The 20,939-nt window shown below is 45.9% G+C and overlaps 4 protein-coding genes across 7 annotated transcripts; 2 read left to right on the top strand and 2 right to left on the bottom strand.

Moving 5' to 3' along the window:
* Nucleotides 1-9,955: 9,955 nt before the first annotated feature.
* Nucleotides 9,956-13,464, bottom strand: LOC112351013. Its single transcript, XM_024688118.1, has one exon. It carries the CDS (start codon nucleotides 13,450-13,452, stop codon nucleotides 10,027-10,029), a length of 3,426 nt encoding a protein of 1,141 aa, XP_024543886.1. The 5' UTR covers nucleotides 13,453-13,464; the 3' UTR covers nucleotides 9,956-10,026.
* A 51-nt stretch (nucleotides 13,465-13,515) lies between these two features.
* Nucleotides 13,516-15,013, top strand: LOC9654050 (single-stranded DNA-binding protein WHY1, chloroplastic). 3 transcript variants are annotated; one of them, XM_024688122.1, is made up of 9 exons: nucleotides 13,516-13,589; nucleotides 13,647-13,725; nucleotides 13,784-13,881; nucleotides 13,936-14,033; nucleotides 14,090-14,182; nucleotides 14,235-14,329; nucleotides 14,405-14,478; nucleotides 14,540-14,628; nucleotides 14,703-15,013. In XM_024688122.1, exons 2-9 carry the CDS (start codon nucleotides 13,649-13,651, stop codon nucleotides 14,853-14,855), a joined length of 777 nt encoding a protein of 258 aa, XP_024543890.1. In that variant the 5' UTR covers nucleotides 13,516-13,589; nucleotides 13,647-13,648; the 3' UTR covers nucleotides 14,856-15,013. The 3 variants fall into 3 exon arrangements, with proteins under 3 accessions (XP_024543890.1, XP_024543888.1, XP_024543889.1); XM_024688120.1 differs by having other exon boundaries at nucleotides 13,921-14,033; XM_024688121.1 differs by lacking the exon at nucleotides 13,516-13,589 and having other exon boundaries at nucleotides 13,605-13,725; nucleotides 13,921-14,033.
* Nucleotides 15,014-15,105: 92 nt separating this feature from the next.
* LOC9654308 (sucrose transport protein SUT4) lies at nucleotides 15,106-18,453 on the bottom strand. 2 transcript variants are annotated; one of them, XM_002982968.2, is made up of 16 exons: nucleotides 18,059-18,453; nucleotides 17,918-17,983; nucleotides 17,753-17,851; nucleotides 17,625-17,689; nucleotides 17,483-17,570; nucleotides 17,400-17,433; nucleotides 17,239-17,338; nucleotides 17,112-17,187; nucleotides 16,720-17,055; nucleotides 16,527-16,670; nucleotides 16,268-16,477; nucleotides 16,155-16,218; nucleotides 16,052-16,095; nucleotides 15,510-15,987; nucleotides 15,245-15,448; nucleotides 15,106-15,178 (listed from the first exon to the last, which is right to left on the bottom strand). In XM_002982968.2, exons 1-14 carry the CDS (start codon nucleotides 18,302-18,304, stop codon nucleotides 15,814-15,816), a joined length of 1,746 nt encoding a protein of 581 aa, XP_002983014.2. In that variant the 5' UTR covers nucleotides 18,305-18,453; the 3' UTR covers nucleotides 15,106-15,178; nucleotides 15,245-15,448; nucleotides 15,510-15,813. The 2 variants fall into 2 exon arrangements, with proteins under 2 accessions (XP_002983014.2, XP_024543887.1); XM_024688119.1 differs by lacking the exons at nucleotides 17,918-17,983; nucleotides 18,059-18,453 and having other exon boundaries at nucleotides 17,483-17,580; nucleotides 17,753-17,813.
* A 194-nt stretch (nucleotides 18,454-18,647) lies between these two features.
* LOC9654307 (protein GrpE) lies at nucleotides 18,648-20,919 on the top strand. The gene is made up of 3 exons (XM_002983075.2): nucleotides 18,648-19,063; nucleotides 19,850-20,383; nucleotides 20,454-20,919. Exons 1-3 carry the CDS (start codon nucleotides 18,821-18,823, stop codon nucleotides 20,670-20,672), a joined length of 996 nt encoding a protein of 331 aa, XP_002983121.2. The 5' UTR covers nucleotides 18,648-18,820; the 3' UTR covers nucleotides 20,673-20,919.
* The last annotated feature ends 20 nt before the right edge of the window (nucleotides 20,920-20,939 follow it).

Genomic DNA, 20,939 nt, shown 5'->3' with positions numbered 1-20,939 from the left:
ATTCTACTTTAGTCACTTAACTACACCTTTGACCATTTAGAGAAGTCTTATTCACAACCTCTATAAATCTTCTTCAAAACTTGGGGAGATGTTAGCCTTGTGAATGGCATTTATGCCACTTAGCCTTTGCACTTAGTCCAAGTGCTCCATGTGTTCAATCCTATGACCGACACCCAAATGTACTATTGATATATCAGCTCATTATGCTAATGCTATGCTTATTCATCTTTGTCACATTGATAGTCCAAAACCATCTACATCACAATCCTATCTCTCAAAGATTGGGCCATCTGTTTATAAATGGTCATTTTGTCAGGAATCCCCCAATTCTTGCCACATTCTTGACTCTCACTGGATTCCTCACCCACAGACCACATTCCTGACTCTCGAGACACTTCTCTATTCCTGACTCTTTGATTTCCCATATGATTCCTGATTCTCGAACCATATTCCTGATGATGATATGGCGGCTCTTCGACCTCAGCTATATTTAGGCTGTCCTCGATCCAAGAGTGGTGGAGCCTTATCAACCTATAGTATATATAGGCTAGCCTTGTTCCATTTTTCCACAATTTGAATCAACGCCAGTCTAAGGCTTTTTCTTCGTCTTCACTAGCTTTTCTCTTTGTCTTTTGCATTTTCCAGTTTTGATCTTGTTAGGGGTCTTGACAATTTGATTCAAATTGTGCTTTTTGCTTTTGCTTTAACTCGTTTGATTGTTTGATTGCCTTTGCCTTTTTCCCCCTTTTCTTTCTTCTTTGTTGATGGAGTCTCCAAGCCATCTTGATTCTTTGGCTGAAGTCCTTGCAAAAATCCAGTCTGAGAATACCAAGTTGAAGGTGGCCCTTCTTCACATGCAATAGGAGCTTGCTTCACTTTCGGCTCAAGGATCAAGTAGAGTTCTTGAATCGAAGGTGAGTTTCCCGGCGAAATTTTCAGGCAAGCATTCGGAGCTTCGCGGATTTCTGAACCAAATGGAGCTGATCTTTGCACTTCAACATCGGCAGTACCCCACTCCCGAGTCTCAAATCGGCACGATTGGGATGTTGCTCGAAGGTGCAGCTTTGTCATGGTTTTCTCCTCTCCTAGAGAAGAGCATGAAAAAGGTCATGGTTCTGAAGCTGATGGATCTTCAGTTGTTCAAAGAGAAGCTCGAAGCATGTTTTGGCGAAACGAATCAATTTTGGGCTGCCACCACAAAGATGAGCCGTCTCTCTCAAGGGTCTTATCCTGCCTCGATCTATGCTGCGGAGTTCCAACTCCTTGCCTTGGACACTCAATGGGATGAGCTGGCCCTGATTGATCAATTTCGTTTCAGCCTCAACAATGGTGTTAAGGATTTGTTGCTAACCATGGAGGATCCCATGGACCCATTGCACGCCATTAACAAAGCTGTTCAATGCAACAATCGTCTCTTTGAACATCATCAGGAAAGTCACTGTGCCACTGTTTTCCCGTCTGAGACTCAAGAATCCCAGCTTGAGTCTTTGGGGCATACTTCTGAACCTACTGCTCTGGTTCCGATGGATATTTCTGGTACTCCCCGACTCATCAGAGGGAAGTTGAGTCCTACTAAGAAGCAACGTCGAGTATCTCAGAATCTTTGCCTCTACTGTACTGATCCATAAAGCAATTGTGTGTCCCAAGAAGCCTCCCCAACTACTTGAGTTCACTCTGCCTCAAGGTCCACCTCTGTTGCAGTCAGAAAAAGACTATGTCCAAAAAAAGTAGGACCTATCTGTTTGGACTCCCCAAATAAAATCACTTTCTTCTTTATCAAGCTCCTTACCACCTTTCATCAAAGCCACCACCAATTCCCACAACTTCCACATCCCATGTCTCATTTCTTTCACCGGATAATTAGGACTCAAGGCTCTAGCACTACTGGACTTGGGCGCAACTTCTTGCTTCATGGACACGAACTTTGCTGCCTGACATCACGTTCTTTTTTCTCCTACCATATGGGATCTGAGGGTTGAAGGCATCGGCGAGCATTTTGTGTCTCCATCTTTTGGACTTAGAGAAACGTTGCCTATTCGAGTACACATCGGGTCCACTGTCACTAATATTGCCTTCAACATCAACAACATCATCAACAACATCCTCCTCTGTGGTGCTCGGCCTTCCTTGGTTCCAATTGCACCAGCCTCAAATCTGTTGGAAGGAATTATAGTTCGTCTCTCCCACGTCACCATCTCCCACGTCTTCCCTTGTTGTTCATCGAATCCAAATCAAGAAAAGTTCCCTAAACTCAAATCGGGTTTCTATTCTTGAATCTACGAAGTTTTCACCTTCTTTGCTCCATATCCCTCAATCTTCTTTTCCCTCTCTTCCATCTTACACTAGACAATATCCTCGTCCCATCATTCCATTCACCTGTACGCCTCCTCCTATCTCCACAATCACTATGAAAGAACTCCTTCATGAAGAACTTGTTTTTCTTTTTGCTTTGCATGTTTCTCCTGTCAGTCTTCCTGAGAAGTATCATGATTTTGGCAATGTGTTTGACAAAAAAAAAGCTAGTGTACTACCTATTCATCGGCCTTACAACTGTCCTATTGATTTATAGGAAGGAGTGTCACCTTCATGGGGGTCTATCTACGAGTTATCCCCATCTGAGATTAATGCCCTCAAAGAGTATGTGAACAAGAGCCTTGCATCGGGGTATATTCAGCATTCGCAGTCCCCGGCTGGAGCACCTATCTTCTTTTCAAAAAGAAGGATAGGAGTTTGCGGCTAGTCATCGACTACCGAGGTTTGAACAAGGTAATTGTTTGGAACTGTTATCTACTACCCCTGATCTCAAACCTATTGGAACGCCTCGACAGTGCCTGCTTCTTCACCAAGATCGACCTCCACAGAGCATACAACCTGATTCGGATTTGGCCTGGCGATGAATGGAAGACTACGTTCTGAATCCGTTGTGGCTGCTTCAAGTACACTGTCATGCCGTTTGGCTCGACAAATGCTCCAACAGTTTTCCAACACATGGCGAACAATGTCTTTCAGGAGTTTCTTGATTAGATGGTGATCGTCTACCTCGACGACATCCTCATCTACTCAAAAACTCAGGAGGAGCACGACGAGCATGCGCGCAAGGTGTTGGTAAAGCTACAGGAACATGGCCTATACACAAAGCTTGAGAAATGTTCCTTCAATCAAGAGTATGTGGAGTTCCTTGGGTACATTGTCATTCTTGAGGGTATCATGATGGATCCTGCCAAGGTTTTCCTTGGCTTCGCCAACTTCTACTGCAAATTTATTGATCACTACTCTGACATTGTCCTTCCTCTCACACATCTCACTCACAAGGATGTTCCCTTCTCTTGGTCTGTTGCTACCTAGCAGGCCTTCAACACACTCAAGGTGGCCTTCAGTTTTGCTCCCATCTTGATCCATGCTGATCCCTCACAACCTTTCTTCATCGAGGCGAATGCCTCCGACTTTGCCATCGGTGTTGTGTTGTCTCAACTCAGAGTGGATCAGGAATTTCATCTGGTCACTTTCCATTCTCGGAAATTCCAGCCTGTGGAGATCAATTACAAAATCCACGACAAGGAGCTCCTTGCCATCATGGATTCCTTTGGAGAGTGACATCGTTTCTTGGAGGGGGTGAGCCATCAAACAATAGTCTGGACGGATCACAAAAATCTCAAGTACTTTGCCACTTCCCAAGTTTTGAGCCGTCGTTAGGCAAGGTGGGCACAATTCCTGAGTCAGTTTGACTTTGTTATCAAGTACAGACCTAGAAAGCTTTAGGGCCTTCTTAATGCTCTTTCAAGGCGCTCCTATCTCAGTCTCAGGCTTGGTAATCCTGCCTTTGATCAACAGGATCAAGTTATCCTTGGTCCTGATTGGCTTCAAGTTATGGCAATTTCCTCATGACTGCTCCTTGATGGACGCCATCAGAAATGATCTTCAATCTGACAACCTCGCCACTGATATTTTCCCCCATCTTCAGGCTGGACACCTAGTGACTCCTGACTGCTAATGATTTGATGAGTTTGAGTTCTTAGATGGCTTATTGTACCGTGAGGAGCAGCTTTATGTTCCTAAAGGTGATGCTCGAAGGTTGGTTCTGATGGTGTGCCACGATAGCCCGACTACTGGTCACTTCGGCATTTTGAAAATTTATGAGCTAGTTGCACGGGACTTTTGGTGGCCTCACATGGATGACTACATCAAAGCTTTTGTTACCTCCTATGACACTTGTGCCCGGAATAAAGTACCTTGTCACCATCCTTCAAGTTTGCTTCATTCCCTCCCGGTCCCTTCAGGTCCTTGGGAATCCATCTCCATGGATTTCTTGAGTGATCTTCCGAGTTCTGGAGGTTTCAACAGCATTTTAGTTGTGGTGGATCACTTCACAATGATGGCGCACTTCCTGCCGTGTACCAACGAGTTTTCAGGTGAGGACATGGCAAAACTGGTATTCAGGGAAATTTTCCAACTTCATGGAATTCTTGCATATATGGTTTTGGATCGGGGACTTTAGTTCATCTATCATTTCTGGCAATGGTTCTTGCAGCTACTTGGAGTGAAGGCCAACCTCTCTTCGGCTATCATCCTCAAATTGATGGATAGTTCGAGCAAACGGTTTAGACGTTGAAACAATTCCTGAGGTGCTTCATTAATTATCATCAAAATGACTAGTTCAATATCTTTCCCTTTGCTGAGTTCTCCTATAACAACTTCGTTCACTCCTCCCTTCAAGTTTCCCCCTTCTTTGCAAACTCTGGCTGAAATCCCTGATTCAATCTCTCACTTCCTTCTCCATCTGAATCCTCTCATTCAAATCCTCGCTCTAAAGCATTTGTCTCTAACCTCTAGGAAATCCACAACTCCATCTCCTTCCACCTCCATTGTGCTCAAGAATCTCGCAAAACATTTGCCAATGTCCATTGTCAAGATTGTCCCTCTTACAATATCGGGGATAAAGTCTGGCTCCTCAGGCGAAATATCTCCACCACCAGGCCATGTCCCAAACTCGATTTCAAATGCCTTGGTCCTTTCCCTATCACTGCCATCATTAATCCTATCACTTATCGCTTTGCACTTCCCTCCTCATATCAAATTCACCTCGTTTTTCACTCCTCTCTCTTTGAGCCTTATATTCCCAGTCCTATTCCAAATCGAGTAATTCCTTTGCCTCCACCAATGCAGCTCAAAGATGGGTTTGAGTATGAGGTTCAGGACATCCTTGATTCCAAGATCTCACGGTCTAAACTCTACTATCTAGTAAACTGGAAGGGTTATAGACTTGAGGAACGCACTTGGGAACCTGTGGACAACCTGATTCATTCTCCTAACCTTGTTTAGGACTTTCACCACTGCTATCCTTTTCGTCCCAGTCCTCATTCTTTTCATTCTCCATCTCCCATCCCTCGACGCCCATCTCATCCTCCTCTTCATTCTCATTCACGTCCTTGTTCCACTCATTCTTGAGGAGGGGGTGCTGTCAGGAATCCCCCAATTCTTGCCACATTCCTAACTCTCGAGACACTTCTCTATTCTTGACTCTTTGATTTCCCATACAATTCCTGATTCTTGAACCACATTCCTGATGATGATATGGTGCCTCCTTGACCTCAGCTATATTTAGGCCGTCCTTGATCCAAGAGTGGTGGAGCTTCATCAACCTATAGTATATATAGGTTAGCCTTGTTCCATTTCTCCACAATTTGAATCAATGCCAGTTTAAGGCTTCTTTTTTGTCTCTACTAGCTTTTCTTTTTGTCTTCTGCATTTTCCAGTTTTGATTTTGGTACGGGTCTTGACAATCCCTTAACCACACCTTAACACCTTTAAGATGCTTGGAGATATTGAAAACACCCTTCCCCAATGTCCTTTCTTCTGTTGCCATTAAGTCCTTTTTCATCCATGGCCATACTTGCCAACACTGCCACTAAATCAAGGTTCAAAGGCCCGACCATTAAGTCCCACTGTCCTTTATGACTTTTGCACCATGTGACTATATCCTTTGTCATTACATTAGAGGATTGCTTCTTTTCCTTTCCATAATTTGGGGCTTTGGGATAACATTTCGAAACACTATGGCCCTACACAAACTTCATAGGTACTTTCCCCACCTTTCGCATTTAAATGCCCTAGCTATGTGGCTAGAGCAAGATTCTAATAAGCCACGCTAAATATCCAAGTAAGTAGTGCCACCCACATTTAGATTAAGAGCATCAACTCTTCAATCTCCCGGGGGAGCTAAAGTTGATTTTTAAACATTTCACCAAACTACCCTATATTCACTTTAGCCTTGGACTTTTTAATGGTTATATCATCATCTAACACGTAGGTATAGCATTCCTTGGTCACACTGGCATTCCTGGCCAAACTGGCTCTAGTATTGCTCCTAATATCCATGGCACAATGAATCATGTGAGCATTGACCAAGGCCATCAATCTACTCAGACACAAGCAAATCTCCACAAAGGCTCTGGAATCAGTGAGCCGGACTGCAGCATGGTACAGCCATTTCTCGTGCTGGCACTGCTTGAGAAGCTGCAAGGCTCTGTTCAGCATACAATGGAGCTCCTCCATGGCCAGGGGAAGTGGCTCAAGCTCGGAGCAGCTCTGCCAAAGCCGCACATATTCTTCAACCATGGAGCATCGGCTTTGCAGGTACTGGCACTGATGGGTGTTGAAGTGGAAATCCTACTTACTGGTTTCTTTGATCTCATGCAGCGGTCCGTCCAACAGTTCTTGCACCATTTCCATCTTCACCAAGTCAATTAACCTTGTCAAGACAATAGAAGTGACGGAAATTTATGTGTCAGTGTGGGATACGGCTCACTGACGTGAGTGCCATCAGTCGTTTATTATTTTTTTGGAGTTCATGGAGACATGTCTCAATCCCAAGAAAACAAATGATGTATATAATGTGTTGTGAAATAGAAGATGAAGATATCGTGATAGACGTCCATGCTAGCACAGAGGTTACAAGTGCGTTTTCACAATCATTTCCGAAATCCATGGTACTGATCATGATACATGAAAAGTTGGAACATACATAAATGCCGTCCACCAAAATTGTTGCACAAATCACCAATTGCTGTGCTAGCATGGCCTGCACAAGAAGTCTGTTTGCATGATCATTTGGTCTGAAGTTTTCAATCCATAAGTTCAAAGGAGAAATGCATCAAGCATACCGTTTTCAAGTTCAAAATGCGAGTCACTGAAGCAACTGGAATGTGAGCCATCCCCGAATATGTACAGGTAATGACCAGCATAGACCGCTGCAGCGTGGTCGGCACCAGGAGATGGAGGCGGTCCTCTGAAAGTGAAAGATCTAACAAAAGATACAAACAACCAAGATCAAATGACTTACATTGCTTCTATGTCATTGCCTTCAAGAAATCTATGGCAACAGCAGCAATCTTGTGGCACAGAAATAGCAATAACATACTCACCAACTGTTTCTAGCCTCCACTTCAATAAACTCCTTCTCTGCTCTAACCTCAAGTTCAAAAATGCAATCCCGAACTTTCCTCCCAATTCAAAGTTGCCATTGTGTGCGCACTATGGACGTGGCAGTCTCTAAAACCCCACAATACAAAATCCAATTTGCAAGAGACCTCATACCCAAAAGATCACATAATTAAACTCAAAATTGGATCTTCTTACAGGATCAAACTGAGAAAGTCAAACAGCTCTAGTGGCTGGGAAATTCTCAAGTCGAGACTGTGCTTGTCCCAACGTTGGTGTTTGTAGTTTTGCTTGTCCCTAGTAATATATAAACATTTCAACTTGGCCTTTTTAGGTCAAGTGAAGCACGATGCAATCGGAGAAATAAGCAGAAAAGATGGACACATGTATAAGAAAAATGAGATCTGCAGCTTCTAAACATATGATCAGCAGTGAAATAAATTTGTATTGTGCAAGGCAGTGATATGGTCCAAGCACTCGAAAAGCAAACAAGATAGAACTCTTCTTGAAAAAAAGAGATGAAAGTGAATTCAGCTGAAATGGTTTCAATGGCTTTCAAACACTGTCAAATGACTTTCCTTATCTGCATTGCCTCGTAACTAAGTCACAACATTTGCTAACATAGTTACTAAGGAAGACAAAGAATGTCTGGCAGCATTTCCAAAAAAAAAGGTTGTACAACTTAAAAAACAAAACAAATATCTAATTCTTACAAGTAAAAAACACTGCTTTGTAAGGTAACAGGCCAAGTCTAAAGATTGAAGAGGTGGTGGTGGTATGTTAGGTGCTCCTTTCTCAAAAGGTCAGTGTGAGGTTTTCATGTGTGGCTTTGAACGGAGGACACTATTCCAGTCTTGGTGATCTTTGTGGAGTCCATGCAAAAGCTGTTATCGCGAGCATTTCCTTCAAGAGATGATAACTGCAAACAAACTAAATTTTATAGTATCGCAGTTAATTCTAGAAATACCTAGAAAATATTTCGGCTGGAATATTCCATCACCACGCTAATGGTGCAGATACAGAGTGCGGCCAATTAAAGCTTGGAGTTTTCAGAGCATGCAAGTATTCCATTAATATCAGCAACCGATGCTTCAGTGTGATTAGACAAAGCAGAAAATTGTTCACTTGTTCAATTCCTGTTCACTTGCATATGCAATTTGAAAGTAGCCGTTTGCTAATGCCTGTCACCTTGCGTTCATTACACCAGTGCGAGATCCAGAGATAAAGATTTTGTCTTCCTGCTGTTGTCATCGACTGTTGCTCTCTCCTGCCCTAAAAGACACAATCATCCTCGTATTTATGATCCAGGTCGTCCATGGTCATCTTCTTGCCAAATGCCCCCGACGGCGTCACCTTTGTGCCGGCCACCTCCCGCTTTCTGCTGTAAAACAGAGACACAGCGGATCAGTGCCCAGTTGAGCAGGAACTGATTTCTCGACACATACAGGGACATGGAACTCGCTCCACACACACGAGAGAGAGAGAGAGAGAGAGAGAGAGAGAGAGATCTGAAGAAAATTCATTTTGGATTGGAGTGTCATTATAAAGTTGAAGTTCTAAAATTTTAACTGTTAGATCACAAGTATGTTCATAAATAATATTCTAAAAAAGGAATATGTATGCCAGATGCCAATAGAAAATTTAGTTAAGGGAGTATAGTCTTCTAGTGCAAATGCAAATTGAGAAGTATAAAACTATGCACTTTGGTGTTTCACTCCTTCCTCTACACTCCACTTGATTTCTTCCATACTCTTGCTCAATCCCAATTTCTCCCGCTCCTTGCTCCCCCATGTTAGCAGGATTTTCAAGATAAGCTGTGACCTAGAATGGTTGGATATGAAGAGGTTTTCCTTACACAAGATAATCTTTATACCATGTAAAAATATGCTTTTTGGTGGGTGCCAGAAAACCTCAATCAAAATTGGGTCAACCTAGAGAGTCTAAGACATTGGATGCACATATGGGAGGATTGACAATTTAATGGTCACAATCTTTTTTGGGTGTGGCTTCAAGAACAAGGCATTAAGCAAACATTATATGAAAAAATGTCACTTGTTTCTATGATAATGTCATTTGACACTTATAGTTCAAGTGATAAATGTCAGAAAAAATTCCCTATTTTCCTGAAATTTATTCCCTGCTCCTGAGGGTACTATCTCTTTTATTCTAGGTATTTCTCTCCTAACGAGTGTTTTACTTTTTTTTATCCAGGTGCGTTTTCATGTGCCATGGTAAAGCTGGAGCTTGGTGGTTTCGACTGGAGGCCATGAACCTACAGGTAGAAAAATATCGGGAATTTGCCGTCAGCTTCTCATCATGGTTTTTAATGGATGCATCCATCGTTTCAAGTCTTCTGCTGCCCACAACGAAGAAAAAATTCTAAAACTACCCGATCCCGAGACCAACAAACTCGCTCACGAAATACTAGCTTCCCAAGGGCGGGAAATATGAAAAACCTGCCACTTTAGCAAAAGTCGCCGGTTCGAGACTTGCACCTTTCTCTTTTGTACATATAGGGTTCTTCATTTCTACTTCGATTTCCAGCAAGAAATCACCGGCGCGCGCCGTTGACTCACAGCATTTTGGATGTCATCGTCGTCGCGAGCGCTTCCCCTTCTCACAGGCGCGCAAGAAATGCCGGAAGGTAAGCACCGCCAAGTCTCTCTCGAACGCGTTCTTGAATCGGATCTTGCAGGCCTCCGCGCCGCCGTTATCGATCAGCTGGCAAATTTGCGGATTCTCCTCGGATATTTTGATGCCGGCCGCCGGGGAGGTGAACGCGATCTTGATCTCCATCCTTTTCAAGTAGTAGCGCTTCCACTCCAGCATGCAATGCGGCCGTCTAATCACCAGGTAGCTCTTCTTGCTCCCTTCTTCTTCCCTTAGCTGCAAAACCTTGAACTTGGCCTCGCCAGCACCCCATATCATCTTTAGCGCCCGCTTCATAGTGTCACTATAGGAAACCCATCGACTGTTCGTGGTTTCTCTGCCGGAAACTTCGATCTTTTCGTTCATATCCACGTAAGTGAGTGAGATCGCCTTGTTGAAGTCGTCGGCTGTTAGATCATACTCCAGTGTCCCAGAGTCCAACTCCGTCACGAGAAATGGCCGCAACCGCTCTATAGTTCCATCTTTGTGCTGACGGATCCACTGGTAGAGCCTGTTACCCACATTTTCTACGTTTCCAACAGCAATGAGCTTGCCACCAATTACTGCGTCTCCCGTTATGTCGAGCTTGAGTCCAGTTTGAGCGCTGGAGTCCAGAAGCATCCGTCGGTAGTCTATGTCGCTTGTAGGCGGAATCTCCAGTCTAAGTTGAGCTGATTGCAGGAGTTCCACGATTTGATGGAAGCCCGGAGGCTGCGAGCTCAGGCATTTCTCTATCACAGCCTTGATTCCCGTGCAATCGTGAGGGAGTTGCGGTAGTTTTCCAGAGAGCAGTATTTCTTCCCCGATGGTTTGTCCGGTGATCATTTCTACGCAGGCTATACCAAACTTGTACGCGTCGATCTTCCCGCAGTCCGCGTCTGGCACGTGAGGGAAGTGGAACGGATGCTTCCACCTTCCAGCCAAGGTACTCAAGCTATTTGGTCCATCTCGTTTTCTGAGGTTGGACTGTGCCTGAACTTTGACAGTGATGCCACCGGTGAATTCGTCGAAGTGGCCTTTTTCAAAGTCCACCAGCAGCGTATTCAAGTCCGAGAGCTCGCGGTTATGTTCGTGCAAGTAGGCCACGCCTTGAGCAACTTGAAGCAGGATCTCGATGGTCAATACAAGAGGGAACTTTGTCACTCGGAAGTCGCCTCCAGAGACCCGCTCGGTCACCACGAACAGGTTTTCCCCGTGCCTTGTGTAGCCGATAACTTGCACTACATTTGGATGGGGCCTGTTTATAAGTTCTGCGTGCCGCTTGTCAAGCTCCTTCAGGAGCTTTTCAGCTTCATTTCCTGTTCCAAGGGCTTTCACCATCACAGGTACGTCTAGCCATCTTGCTGCAAATATCGTCCCATGGTTTGACATTCCTATGAAATTGAGCAGTACGATTTCCTCTGGATCGATGCATGGTAACACTGAATCAAAAGCTGCTTTTTGAACCAAATATTCTGCAAACTTAACCGTCACCCGGTCCGATGCATCGAGTAAGCCTTTAATGCTTTCCGCCATTCTCTTTTTATCATCTTCCGCATATTGCTCAGGAACAGCGGGGAACGTCATCACGTTATCGCTGTGGTTGCCGGGGTTTATGGCTCTCAGTGTGGTTTCACATCTGTTGATATCTTCAAGAGCTTTTCTGAACGCCCACGGGTTATGCTCTTTCAGCACCGCCGTATGCAGCCACCTCTCTTCACTGTAAGATTCTATCAGCGACAACGCAGTTCTCAAGGTAGTCACCAGCTTTATCTGAACGGCAAACCATGAACGAAGGCGCAGCTTATTCGGAAATTCGCGGTAGCTGGAAATCTGCTTGCACCTCGACTGCAAGAAGTAGCACTGGTGAAAATTTGTGAACGGAGCAGCAACTGAAATCTGGCAGATCATATCTCCTGCAGCGAGTGTGAGCTCTTCCGCAGCGTTGCAACTGGACATCTCACTGCCTGTGAAGCTGGATTCGAGGTTGTGGCCACCAAGCAACCTTTCTTTTAGCGACCACAGCATCCTGGATATGTGTTCGAAGGTTGGTCTATCTTTCGGATTCCTGTTCCAGCACCTGTTGAGGAGAGCAACCAGCTCCAGTGGACAGCCTGTTGGAAGGTCGGGCCTATTTCCATCTTCGATCGTCTCGACCAGTTTATCTGCCACCAGCTGCTTGCCATCGTCCTGAAATGGCAGCGTTCCAGTCAGGATCTGGAAGCAAGTAATTCCAAAGCTGTACACGTCAACTTCTCTGGAGTACTTCTGACCCCTCAGCATCTCTGGAGCCATGTATTGGATCGTCCCCCTCTGGTAAGACAAGTCCGGTGCAAAGCTTATAAAGTTCGACTTTGAGACTCCGAAGTCTGTTAACCTCACGTTGGAACAGGTGGTGCAGGCATGGTTCTGTGTCTTAACCAGGATATTCGAAGGCTTGAGGTCTCGATGAACCACATTCTTTTGATGGAGGTAGCTCATGCCGCTCGCAATCTGGAGCATGATGTCTATAGAAGTTAAAAGTTGCAGCGAACCTCGAGTCTTCCTTATAACGTTGGCCAAATCTCTTTCCATCAGCTCCATGACAAGGTAAGCCTTCTCATCCTTCTGATAGTATCCTATCATTTGGAGCACGCTCGGGTGCGGTTCTGAAATAAGTTCTTTCAGGATGTTCACCTCCTTGTCGAATGAAGCATCACCGCTCTTAAACTCTTTCACAGCAACTGGTGCCCCCAGCCATTCAGCCCTGTACACGGAACCAAATGCCCCCGCACCTATCAGAGTCTTGAGTTCGAGGGCCTGAATGGTAGGAAGTGCTCCTCCTCCGCTTGACAGCAGCTTCTCAACAAGGTACTGTGCCAGACCATACCTGCCGTCAGTTTCTCCGATGGAATTTGCTCTCACGAAGAGCTCCTTTCTGTCTCTTGATGTGCAGGGACTCAGGTCCTCCATTGCCGAACGCAGGTTCTCTATGTGCTTGCGCTTGTAAGGCATAGCCATGAGGCACTGTACATTGGGACTCCTAATATCCATGGCAGAATGGATCATGTGAGCATTGACCAAGGCCGTCAATCTACTGAGACACCAGCAGATCTCCGCAAAGGCTCTGGAATCAGTGAGCCGGACTGCAGCATGGTACAGCCATTCCTCGTGCTGGCACTGCTTGAGAAGCTGCAAGGCTCTGTTCAGCATACAACGGAGCTCCTCCATGGCCAGGGGAAGTGGCTCAAGCTCGGAGCAGCTCTGCCAAAGCCGCACGTATTCTTCGACCACGGAGCATCGGCTTTGCAGGTACTGGCACTGATGGGTGTTGAAGTGGAAATCATACTTACTGGTTTCTTTGATCTCGTGCAGCGGTCCGTCCAGCAGTTCTTGCGCCATTTCCATCTTCCCCGAGTCAATTAACCTTGTCAAAGACAACAGAAGTCACTGAGATTTATATGTGTCAGTGTGAGATACGGCTCGTTGACGTGATTGCCATATGGCTCCAGTCGCTTCACTGAAAGTTCCATAGTTGAGCTCAGGTTAGTTTTGCTAACTTCTTTATGCTAGGGATTTTTGGGTTGAGGGTTTTAACGCAGGAATGTGGGCTGTGGCGAGGACGAAGGTTTTGGGCGGCACCTGCGGCGGTGCAATGGAAAGTGTGCTGGGCTACACCAAGTTCGTGGTTCCTTTTATCTCTTTTCTTGTATTACGAGTGCTTCGCTTTTTTATCCAGGCTCCCAAGTGTGTTTTCGTTCTCCATGCCAAAGCTGGAGCTTGGTGGTGTCTCCATTCGTCGGAGCATGGCTACGATGGCAGCCCATGAGGCTACAGGTGAAAAACTATCGGCACTCGCCGTCAGCTTGTTAGCAGGTTCTTTTGTTTCAGAAACCCGACCAAGGCGAGTCTTTGCCGATCATGTGTTCTACAAAGGAAAGTGTGCGCTCAACATGCGACTCATCAAGCCGACTTTCAAGATATCAGATGTAAGAAGATCCGAGAAGCTTTGTTCTTAGTTGATTTCTTATTTTGTTTCCTCTAGTCTGGAGACGCGATTCTCTCTCGAGAGGGGACTGTGATGCTGGAGTTTGCGCCATCCATCTCTCAGCGTCAGTACGACTGGGGAAAAAAGCAGGTAGTCTCGTTCCCGCTTTCGCAGGTGTCAGCCACTGATGAGGTTCTTGCAGCTTTTCGCTCTCTCTGTGAGCGAGCTCGGACAGATCCTTGCACTGACCCCGTCGGAATCTCTCGAGTTCTTTCACGACCCAAACATGGGAAAATCGTAAGACTTCCTCTTGTTTTTCTCCTTCTGAAAGCTAGAGATCTCGGTTTTGCTGATAAACATTTGGAACTGCAGTGACGCTGGAATGGTGAGAAAGTCGCTCAAGATCGAACCCACCACGGACAGGAATGGATTCTTCTTCGGTTTAAGTAAGTAACTGAAAGATCCTTCTTTCCAGTTCTCTGGAACTCATTTCCATCGCGCCTGTAGCTGTGGCAAACAAGGTGGAGAAAGCCGAGGCACGACTCAACATTCCAATCTCAAAGGGTGAATTTGCCATCATTCGCTCCGCGGCCAATGTAAGTAGTTCTTGCTTGTTCTTCCATTGTTCTTCCACTCAACACTAACAGTATCTTGGAACACTCTTTTCTAGTACGCTCTCCCTTATCTCATGGGCTGGCACTACGCCACTGAGGTGAACGGGATCGACGAGGCTGGCGCCAGTGGCGCCTCGGTCTCCGGCACCACCGCTCCCCGCAGCCTCGTCCAGCCTCCGTCCGACATCGATCCAGAGTGGGACAAGTAGAGAAGACCAATCCCAACTCTCAAGGAAGATGAGCTCTCTCGAAATTTTTGCGGTTTGTATAGTTAGTACGTAAGTAGGCTCACGCGCGTCTAGTTAAAAGTTCATCTTTTTGCTCTTTGTTTCTTCCATGAATCAAATCGTCAGCTCTCGCAAGAAAACTCAGGAGCTCTTTACAGATCTTTGCGGTTCGTTTGGTCTCGCAAGATCTGTGATCATCAAACGCGTAAGCCGTGAAAGAATGACTATGGACTGATCAAAAGATTGGATCTCTCTCTTTTTTACTGGTGGAGTGCGTGTAGACAGGAAGCTTGCTCGGACTGGGCCTAGAAAGATAAAATTTCGTCAAAGAGAAACAAAGAAACCGAGCACCAGATTCTTAAAACACATGCCTGTTCTTGGTAAAACTTGATGTAGCACCTCGACGGTGGCACCTTTAGCTCCTCCTCCAAAACCCGAGCTATGGCTTTGCACAAATCCTGGTTAACTCCCGGGGAGAGCCCACCAATCGAGACCAATTCTCCATACGCAGCAGCGCTCTCGTGGCTCCCTTGAAACGCTAGAGTGACACCACCATGAAGAAGCACCATCACGTACTGTAGAACAAGACGTCAAAAAAACTCCGAGAGAAAAATCCAAAGAGCTAGCTCCACTTACAGACTCGGGCTTGCCTGTAGTTTTAGCGACTTCGTGACTAAGCTTGCTCACAACCGAGGACATCAAACTTCCATCCAAGAGCACCACATTGGTATGAATTGTTAGCACGGGCATACCTTCTTCTTTCCCTACTATTGGTAAGACGAGGCCAGAGAGAAGAACCCTATATCGCCTTGGCTTTTGATTTTATTCTCTTCTGCTATGTACACTTTGCTCCTGCTGCGATAAACACAGACACAGAAGCAAGCTTTGGTGAGCTTCCCAAGCGAATGGAAGTAAAAACGAAGAAAGAAAACTCAAATGCTTATCCAAGGCCGTGTAGCTCTGTGCGATGGTAGCCTTCTCTGGAGAGCTGGGGCAGCCAGGCTATGGCGATTATCCCAGCGACCAGCGCGAACAAGGCTGCCAGAACGAACGCTGGCTCGTTGCCACCTCCAAAAACCGCGTCCCAGGGCCCGGCTCCCAAGGCAACTACCAGCTGGAAAGAAAAAGGAAAGTTGAGAAGACAATGTGAATCAACGCAGAAGAAATGAAATGCCGACCTGCGGGATAACAACGGAGAGATTCAAAATTCCCATCGCCAAGCCTGCAACGAAGAAAAAACGCTTAATATTCATCGAGAAAAATAAGGATCAAGATACCAACCTTGACCACCCCCTGTATCGGCCGTCAACTCAGCAGTGATGGAAAATGGTACGCTGTAAGTTACCTGCGAACAAGATCTGAGTCGAGTATTTTAGAGAGCAAAGCTAGCTCACCGCAAGAGGAAATCCCAGAACCGCAAAAAGCACAAGAGCTCCATTCTTTATCGAATGGAAGTCTTGGAAATGGTGGTATGCCGACGCGCTGATAATTGCTGTAGAGGCCATACAGATGAAAACGATGAAGTTGCTTGTAGCCCATAGCGTTTTCGACCCGAGCCAGCGACACAAAGGATCAATGAGAAACGAAGAGACGCCCAACACAACCTGCGCGCACGGTTGAACTATCAACAAACAAACGAAAAGAAATGCGTACCGAATTTAATAACAATCCAAAGGCACCGGCTTGAACTCCTTTCTGATAGCTCTTCGCCTTGTCAATACCACCAGAAGGATCACCGTTGTAAACTTCTCGGCCCATCCAATCCGTATCAAAGAGGAAGAAAGGAAACCAGGATAGCTGAGAAACCACAAAGTTAGAAATCAACTAGAAGAAAAGAGATTCTTACCCAAGATAACGTCATGACGACCAAAACGCTCTTCATTGCCTCTGGGAGTTGTCTCATGCCCACCAAGAGATTCACCAGAACCGCTCCAGGTCCCGCAACTACGTCGACTTTTTCTTCCTTCGCAGCATTTTTATCGTGATTGCCATTTATGTTGTGATGGCCATTCGATAATCCGTCATCAGCTCGAGAACCATTAATAACGGTCAGTTCAAGCTCTTTCCCGCTACGATCTTCACGAGATATAGGTGCATAGTCTTCTTTCCTTTCATCTTTCGGCAAAAGCGGAACTTCATGTGAGAACCACAATGTCATCGCTGTACAAAACGCCAAGAATATCTGCGACAAAAGTTTCCACCAGAAATCTAGCAGATGCGGGAATTCAAATCACTTACCACAGCTAAAAGATAAGCAGCCTTGAGATTTCCGCACGCTTCATAGCATGCCTTACTCTTCAAGAAGGGAAACCACCTGAACAGATATTTCATTTAGCAGTTTGAACAGATCGAAAGCCTAATGTACCTATGCCAGTGTCCACCCGCTCCAGTAGCAAAGCCCAAAATGTTACCCAAAGCAATCCATGAGCAGAAGATGGCATTAGCAGAATTCCTCTGAGTCGGACCTGAACAACCAGAAGAGAAAGTTGAACAATGCACAAAACTTTAATTATATGTTTCGAGTACCTGCTAAGTCCGCTAATAGAGCTCGAGCAGGCGCCTGGAATTTAGACTGTGTCAATGCCAAGATGAACTCTAAAAACTTTTACCTGTACAGTGTTATTAGCTACATCCAGCATCCAAAATCCGAGTACAAAAATTCCCACGGCCCATGGCCGCGTTACTATCTTCGGTGACCTGAAATTCTCTGTGTAACGATGATAGTGTACTCGTTTTACGTGGCATACTTACTTACAATCAACATGCGGATCCCCCAACAAATAACCAAAGTCCGCCGCAAATCCTATAAAAACTACCTGAAATGGAGCAACTTATCAGATGTCGTCACCAGAAAGTAAAAAGAAACAACTAAAACTTACGGCAACGCAAACCAGCAGGGCTCCCACAAAAATGAAAGGCCTTCTGCGTCCCCATTTCGATCTACACCTATCGCTCCAGATACCAACGCATGGCTGGACCTGAGAGAAAAATAAAGAAAAAAAACGTGGAAAACGTACGTAAGAAAACGTATGTAATTGACTTACGATCAACCCGGTGACAGGGCCACACAGCCATATGAAGGATGAAGAGGAGTGTCCAATTCCCAGTGTCTAGGAGAAACAACGTTTCTTAGAACACACGAAAAGGAAAGAAGAAGAACACCAAAAGAAGAAAAAAAAATCTACCTGAACGTAAGGCGTGAGGAGAGATAATTGGAGAGCCCATCCAAACTGGATCCCTCCAGCTACCATCGACCACAAGGCGAGGCTTACGAGAGAGCTATCCCCCAAGCTCCAAAGACTGGATTTCGGGATTTCCGCGTCGCTCTTGAGCGCTTCCATTTCTATAAGCCTTTCCTCGTCGCTGCTGTCACCGCTGTCGATAATCTCTGATCCATCCTGGGCCACAATCGTCGCGGCGGCCCCCTCCATTCTCTGTTGCTCGATATTACCATAGCTAGCTCCCTCCAGCTTGAGATCCGGCCCTAGATCTAGAGATTTACCCGAAGATCGGCGCGTGCGCTCGCGAATCCCAGCTCCAGCGATGGAGTGAAATTAAAAACCCTAAATTGTGAGGAAGAGTAAAAATAATAGTCGCTAGTGTCGCTGGCGCGGGCACATTTGCGAGTGATCGGACCCGAGAAGTCTGTCGCAAAGCGCCACGTGTCCACGTATCTGACCCCGAAAAAATCAACGGTCAAGATGCGCGTGGCATCTTTTCCCGGTATATTACCCGGCTTCGAACCGCCGACCTCTTCTATGCCTGCAACGTCTAGACTCTTCCGCCCGTAAAGGCATCAGCGCCTACATTCCGCAACAAGCGGCCAGGATTGAATGCTCGCCAGAATCGTCACGGGATAAGCAATCGCGACCGTCAAAATTCTCCTGTGTAGTAGGGAAATTCCAAGCCCGAGGAGGGGAACGAGAGGGGAGGGGGAATTTCGGTGCATGGCGGCGGCTATGGCTGCGGCATCGGCGTCGGCGGCGTCGGCGACACTGGTGAATCCATTGCCATTACGGAGGAGCCTGTGCTCTTCGTCGATTTCGATCGGGACGCAGCATCGCGGGCGAGGGCTGTGCTTCAATTCCCTAGTTTCCAGGCCCGGGACGCGCAATGCCGCAGTCTGTGGATCCAGGAGATTGCGCTACCGGACGTTTGCGCTCGCCGAGCAGCAGGCCAGCCAAGCTGAGGTATGAGCCTTCGCTCTACAAAAACCCTAGGGTTCCCATAGCGAGCGAGCATTCCTCCCTCTCTTTTCCATTCATGCTACGTGGAACTCCTGCATTGTGTGTCTCTCATTCTATAGAGCTGGTTTTTTTTCTCTGCTTGGATTGATCCTTTTCAGCGTGTTCGAACTTGTGTGGATAGATTTTTCTGTCTTAGTAGTGATAGTTTTGATTTTTGCTTGGTCCGTTTTAGTAGGATGACTTCATATAGTCCATGCGACGTGAAACTCTTGCATTGTGTGTCTCTCAATCCATGGAGCTGGATTGATCCGTCAGTATTTTTTTCAGCGTGTTCTTGTGTGGATGAGTTAGTTTTGATTTTTGCTTGGCATTTCTCTGTTCCATTTTCTCTGCTTGGATTGAACGTCAGTGGTTTTTCTACTTGTTCTTGTGTGAATAGATTTTTCTGTCTTAGTAGTGATTGGTTTCGATTTTTGCTTGGCATTTCTCGGTTCCATTTTCTTCATACAGTTCAGCGTGAAACTCCTGCATTTGTGTGTCTCTCAATCTATAGAGTTGATTTTTTTCTCTGCTTGGATTGATCCGTCAGTGGTTTTTCAGCATGCCGCGTATATAGATTTTTATGTCTTCGTGATTAGTTTTGTTTTTTGCTTGGGTTTAAGTTCCTTTTTTTCAGCTTTTTCTTGCGCTGCTAGACTTGCTATGGATGAGAGCTTTGTTTCATCTCAGCTCCTTAGGATGCTTTTCTTCACTTTCACGTTTGACAAGAATTGATTTTGATCTTTGCAGCAAGTGGAGGACGAAAAGGAGAAGGCTGATGATGACGGCCTGGAAGACACAACTTCTCAAGTTAACGGGAGTGAGCCGACCGAGGTCTCGGCTTCGGTCATCGAAGTTCTCCTCCGGAACTACTCTGAAGCTGTTCTAGGCAACGATCAAGCAGCAATGAGCACCATACAGGCGGAGCTGGAAGTGATCCAAAAGGAGAGGGACTCTCTCAGTCAGCTCGTTGCAAATCTCACGGAGGAATCGGCCCTGGCCAAGGAGCGGCTCTTGCGACTCAACGCAGACTTTGACAACTTCAGGAAGCGATCGGGACGCGAGAAGGATTCGCTGCGAGAGACCGTCAAAGGCGACGTGGTGGAAAGCTTGCTGCCAATGATCGACAACTTCGAGAGGGCCAAGGGAGCGATCAAGGCCGAGACTGATGGCGAGAGGAAGATTGACAGCAGCTATCAGGGGATCTACAAACAGTTTGTGGATATCATGAAGAGCTTGGGCGTCAAAGTCATCGACACAGTCGGAAAGGAATTCAATCCCGAGGTAAGTTTAGTCTCACTCAAAGATCGCTTTTGCTTCTCGTGCTAATGAGTGGAGCATTATCTTGGTACAGCTTCACGAGGCGATAATGCGCGAGGAATCTAGCGAGTATGACGAAGGTATTGTAACGCAGGAATTTAGACGAGGATTTTTGCTAGGAGAGAAGCTTTTGAGGGCCGCCATGGTGAAAGTTTCTTCCGGAAAGCAGAGTAACAGTCCAGCAGCAGCTCCTCAAGACTCCGAAGAGACAACGCCATCGGATGAAACTCCTGTGGACGAGAACAGTGCTTGAGAAGGACGAAAGAGGAAAAACAAAAGGAAGTTTTGGCACAGGATTTTGGGAATTCCTAGAAAAGGAGATAAGCGATCCATCCAACGAAGGATTTTTTTACTCTACATTTCATATACACTGAATCAAGACGAAGAAAGAACACACTACGAGATAATGAGAAGATGATAGTAGCTAATATGTTGTGTAGCGTTTGATTCCCACCAATATCTTGGAATATCTCCCGCGGGGGTCCCGCACGGACTCGACATACCGCCGCGTCGTGGTGAA

The sequence above is a fragment of the Selaginella moellendorffii genome, unplaced genomic scaffold (genome assembly GCF_000143415.4).
Source record: "Selaginella moellendorffii unplaced genomic scaffold, v1.0 SELMOscaffold_56, whole genome shotgun sequence".
Classification (NCBI taxonomy): domain Eukaryota; kingdom Viridiplantae; phylum Streptophyta; class Lycopodiopsida; order Selaginellales; family Selaginellaceae; genus Selaginella; species Selaginella moellendorffii.
This window is presented reverse-complemented; position numbering and strand designations above follow the sequence as displayed.

Bases quoted from the DNA above. Each gene is read 5' to 3' on its own strand.
- LOC112351013 (XM_024688118.1), bottom strand. From the start codon at position 13,452: ATGGAAATGGCGCAAGAACTGCTGGACGGACCGCTGCACGAGATCAAA.
- LOC9654050 (XM_024688120.1), top strand. From the start codon at position 13,649: ATGTGGGCTGTGGCGAGGACGAAGGTTTTGGGCGGCACCTGCGGCGGT. The intron at 14,183-14,234 runs GTAGTCTCGTTC...AGGTTCTTGCAG, and splicing joins ACGACTGGGGAAAAAAGCAG to CTTTTCGCTCTCTCTGTGAG. The intron at 14,629-14,702 runs GTAAGTAGTTCT...ACTCTTTTCTAG, and splicing joins TCATTCGCTCCGCGGCCAAT to TACGCTCTCCCTTATCTCAT.
- LOC9654308 (XM_002982968.2), bottom strand. From the start codon at position 18,304: ATGGAGGGGGCCGCCGCGACGATTGTGGCCCAGGATGGATCAGAGATT. The intron at 17,690-17,752 runs GTAAGTTTTAGT...GCTCCATTTCAG, and splicing joins CCCTGCTGGTTTGCGTTGCC to GTAGTTTTTATAGGATTTGC. The intron at 16,219-16,267 runs GTGAGCTAGCTT...TCTTGTTCGCAG, and splicing joins TTCTGGGATTTCCTCTTGCG to GTAACTTACAGCGTACCATT.
- LOC9654307 (XM_002983075.2), top strand. From the start codon at position 18,821: ATGGCGGCGGCTATGGCTGCGGCATCGGCGTCGGCGGCGTCGGCGACA. The intron at 19,064-19,849 runs GTATGAGCCTTC...TGATCTTTGCAG, and splicing joins AGCAGGCCAGCCAAGCTGAG to CAAGTGGAGGACGAAAAGGA. The intron at 20,384-20,453 runs GTAAGTTTAGTC...ATCTTGGTACAG, and splicing joins GAAAGGAATTCAATCCCGAG to CTTCACGAGGCGATAATGCG.